We start from the raw sequence: 3,719 nt of genomic DNA, 5'->3' as shown, positions 1-3,719 counted from the left end.
ATTCTTTTTTTTGACGACCACCGGATTAGCTAGCCACTCTGGATATTTTACTTCCATGATTGACCCGGCGCCGAGGAGTTTGTCAACTTCGTCGTTCACTGCTTGCGATCTTTCAGAGCCTAACTTGTGCCGTTTCTGTTTGATCGGCTTATGCGTTGGGTCGGCATTGAGCTCATGGGTCGTGACACTTGGGTCGATTCCTTTCATGTCAGCCACGCTCCATGCGAATGTTGAGATGTTAGTTTTGAGGAAGAGTATCAACTCGTTCCTCATGGCGGATGTTATCTCCGTGCCGATATTGACGCATCGTTTCTTGTCGTTCTCGTCTAGGATCACCTCTTCGACCGCGGCAACGCCCTGTTGGACGGCAGTCGGCTTTCCGTCTGTCAGTGACGTGCTACTGTCGCCGACCCGCTGCTTTGATTGCTATAATTTTTTTCCGGTGCGAAGCTTATGCTCGATCAGGAAGCAGGCCCGTGCAGTTTGCTGATTGCCACGCAGTGTGTATATTCCTTTCGAAGTTGGGAACTTAACGCACTGATGATATGTTGACGGGACGGCTTTCATCTTGTGGAGCCATGGGGTTCCAAGGATGACGTTGTAGATCGTTGGCTTGTCGATAACTGCGAACCGAAAGTATCTGGCTATCCCCCCAACGAAGATTGGTAAGGTGATGGTGCCGATGGACATAAGATGATCCCGTCGAAGCCCGTTAAAGAGTGACATTCTGGCATAATGTCCCGTTCGCCGACTTCCATTTTGGCCAACACGTCTCTGAAGATGACGTTGACTGAGCTTCCAGTGTCGATCAATATTCTCGTCACCTCACTTTCGCCGATCAAGAGTTCGACGACCAATGGATCGTTATGTGGTAAATCCAAGCCTTCTAGATCTTTTCCGTCGAAAGTGATTGGCATGCCTTCAGCCTCGAACCTTGACGGCCAAGATTTCGTCATTTCAGCCTTCTTAGTATAATCTCTGATCGCTCTGACCGAATCGTTGCATCCGGCTAGCCCGCCCATTATCATGTTGATTCGTCGTATCGTCGGAGGACGTTGGTCGGGCTTGCGGTCTGTATGCGGTCGTTTTTCGTTACCGCTGTTTTCGCGCCGTTCGGTGAGTAGGTTCTGAATTTCCATCTCGTCTTCGCTTTGGTCGGCTAGTACCTTTGAATCCTTGACGAATTTTCGAGCGATATATTCGACGCGCTTGGCGTCGCTTCGTCCAGGTCGGGTTGTCTTGCTTCTGTCGGGCTCGACGACTATTGCTCCTTTCTTGTATCGCTCCATCAAGACCTTCTGGAGGTAATGACACTCGTCAGTTGCGTGGGTTGTACTCTGATGGTAATCGCAGTACGGGGTTGCACTATTTTCACCTCCCTCTTTCCGTATATACTTGTTTTCGCCGATCGCAAAGGTTCGGCGAGTTCGATCTTGGTTTTTGACGAAATGTTGTCGAGGTTCGACGTAGTCAACTTTTGGAGCTGCGGCTACTGGCTGTTTGGGCGTCGCACTTGCCTCTAGAGAATGCTTCTTAGCATTGATATCTTTCTCTTCCTCAAGTCCAATGTGTTTTGCAGCTCGGAGTAATGCCTCGGCTATGGTCTCGATGTGCGTTAAAGACAGCTCTTCCTTGAACCGAGATTCATACCAGAGCGCATTTCGAAGTGCGACAATTGCGGCAGCGTCCGAAATTAAAATGTTGACGTAAACTTCCTTGAATCGCCCTATAAAGGACCGAAGCGATTCTCCCTTGTGCTGAGTTAAGGCGTATAAGTCGGCATGGGAATTCTTATCCTCGAACAAAACAGAAAACTGCTTCAAAAATTCGGTTATCAACTCCCTGATACTATCGATTGATCCGGGTGGGAGTCTCGAGAACCAGCTCAATGCGGTTCCTGTTAGATGCTCGGCGAAAACTTGACAAGCTCCAGCGTCGTATTCCGCCGGGCTGAACTGTAAAGGGCCGAGGGCTACGCCAAAGGTGAGTAAGAAATCTCGCGGGTCGACTGTTCCGTCATAGTGACCCAACCGTGGCTTGACTGTCCGTCTGACCATCGTCGTAGCGAGTCTTCGAGAGAACGGAGTTCGCTGTGTTGCTTCGAGCATAAGTCCGACTTGGGGTGCCTTATCCGTTGCTTTTTGAATCATTGCGGCCATTTCTTTCATTTGCTCTTTGATTTTTTTTAGCTCGGCGTCCTTCGTTAGATCGGTTACGTCGTTATTCCGCTCGATAGGGTGCTGGGCAGGATTACGTCCTAACCCGCTGGTTTGCACATACGACCCTGGCGTTGTTCTTACCGAGGTGAAGTTCACTGGGTTGAGCCGAGCGTTGTTGAGATGGTTGATTTCATCTTCCGAGTTAAGCTGTGCCGTAGTGAGTGCATCCAAACGGTTGTTTGTTCGCTCTTCCTGCTGGTCAAGGCGTGTTAAGATCCCTCGGAACAGCTCGTCTATACTAGAGACGGGCTGGTTGTTGAGCAAAGAAAGTTGTGCCGGCGCCTGTGGTGCCTCTACGGTCGCCGGGGTCGTCAAATTTGTAGCTATGACGAAAGTCTCAGGACTTTCTACTGTCACGGTCTTTCTTGGAGCGTCTGGCGTGGGAAGGACTGTCTGCTCCGCTTGATCCGTTGCCGGGGTTACCGTTCCCCCCGACGAGCTTGCTTCTTTGCTTCTTTCCTTGTCAATTATATTCATCTCGTCCAGTCGGTGTAGGTCCGTTCTTCAATTTTTTAGAAAACTTTGACTTGGCTCCCCCTACCTGGCGCGCCAAATTGTTGATGTCCCTTTTGGTCACAATTAGTATGTTTAGTTCGGTCAAAGAGGGTCGAAGTTCTCTTCTATTATATTGATGTCGAAACACAAAAGACGGGCTACAACGCGACTCAAACGGGTTACAAAGGTAGACGAGGATAGTAGACGAGCTGATATCTCGTCGATTCTCCGAGCTATGAGTTTAGAACCGTTGACTTTTGTTTGGACGAGCTAAGCTTTTGTACTTGCTGCACGAATTCTCCTGCTTTTCTCCGATCTCCTTTTCTACAGGCCGTACGCCCGTATTTATAGGGAATCGTGTCGGTTCGTCTAGGAAAAATACCATAATACCCTTCTCTCTCGAAAGGGATATTTATGGGCTTTTTCCTGGGCCGGGTCCTTTTGTTGGGGTTGGATCTACCCCTAACACTGCTGGTACGGTGGGATCCCTTCCTTGTCTTGGATCTTCGCTTTCACATTGTCGATGGTGTCAGATGACTCGACCTCTTGCGTAATGGTCTTCCCCGTTAGGTTTTCACGAAGATCTGCATCTTTTTGAGGCTACGGCTGCACCGAATCAATGTCCAAAATGCCATATTTGAGATAATAATAAGCTAGAATGCCATATTACGTTTTTTATTTATTTTTTTAATTTATTTAATTCAAAATACATGAAAAAGACTAAAAATCCTTTTAACCTAACACTCTTTATTTCTTTTCCATTGAGGTTTTTTCTTTTTCTCTCTCGCCGATAGATCTCAGAAACAAAAAGATTTTTTTTTTGATTGTTTTTAGATTTCTCTTCCAATCGTTGTGTGCCGTCATAGCCAAAGCTTATCTCGGTTCTCGTTTAATTGCATCGGAGATCATGATTTGCGGTGGAGATGAGAATTTGCGGCGAATGAGAAAGTGGAGATGAACATCAAAGATGGTGTAAAACGAGTTGGTGGTGAAAAGGGAAGATCT

General features: G+C 47.7%; 1 protein-coding gene across 1 annotated transcript; it reads right to left on the bottom strand.

Annotated features, from left to right (window-relative positions):
- Window positions 1-644: 644 nt before the first annotated feature.
- Window positions 645-2,696, bottom strand: LOC147930839 (uncharacterized). Its single transcript, XM_087477053.1, has one exon. The coding sequence runs from the start codon at window positions 2,694-2,696 to the stop codon at window positions 645-647; it is 2,052 nt and encodes a 683-aa protein (XP_087333179.1).
- Window positions 2,697-3,719: the final 1,023 nt, after the last annotated feature.

This window comes from Camelina sativa, chromosome 12 (assembly GCF_030686135.1).
Source record: "Camelina sativa cultivar CO46 ecotype springtype chromosome 12, ASM3068613v1".
NCBI lineage: Eukaryota > Viridiplantae > Streptophyta > Magnoliopsida > Brassicales > Brassicaceae > Camelina > Camelina sativa.
Note: the sequence above shows the minus strand (reverse complement) of the source record. Positions and strands in the feature narration are given on the sequence as shown.

What these genes read in the sequence shown, in the direction of transcription:
- LOC147930839 (XM_087477053.1), bottom strand. Translation starts at nt 2,696, where the DNA reads ATGAATATAATTGACAAGGAAAGAAGCAAAGAAGCAAGCTCGTCGGGG.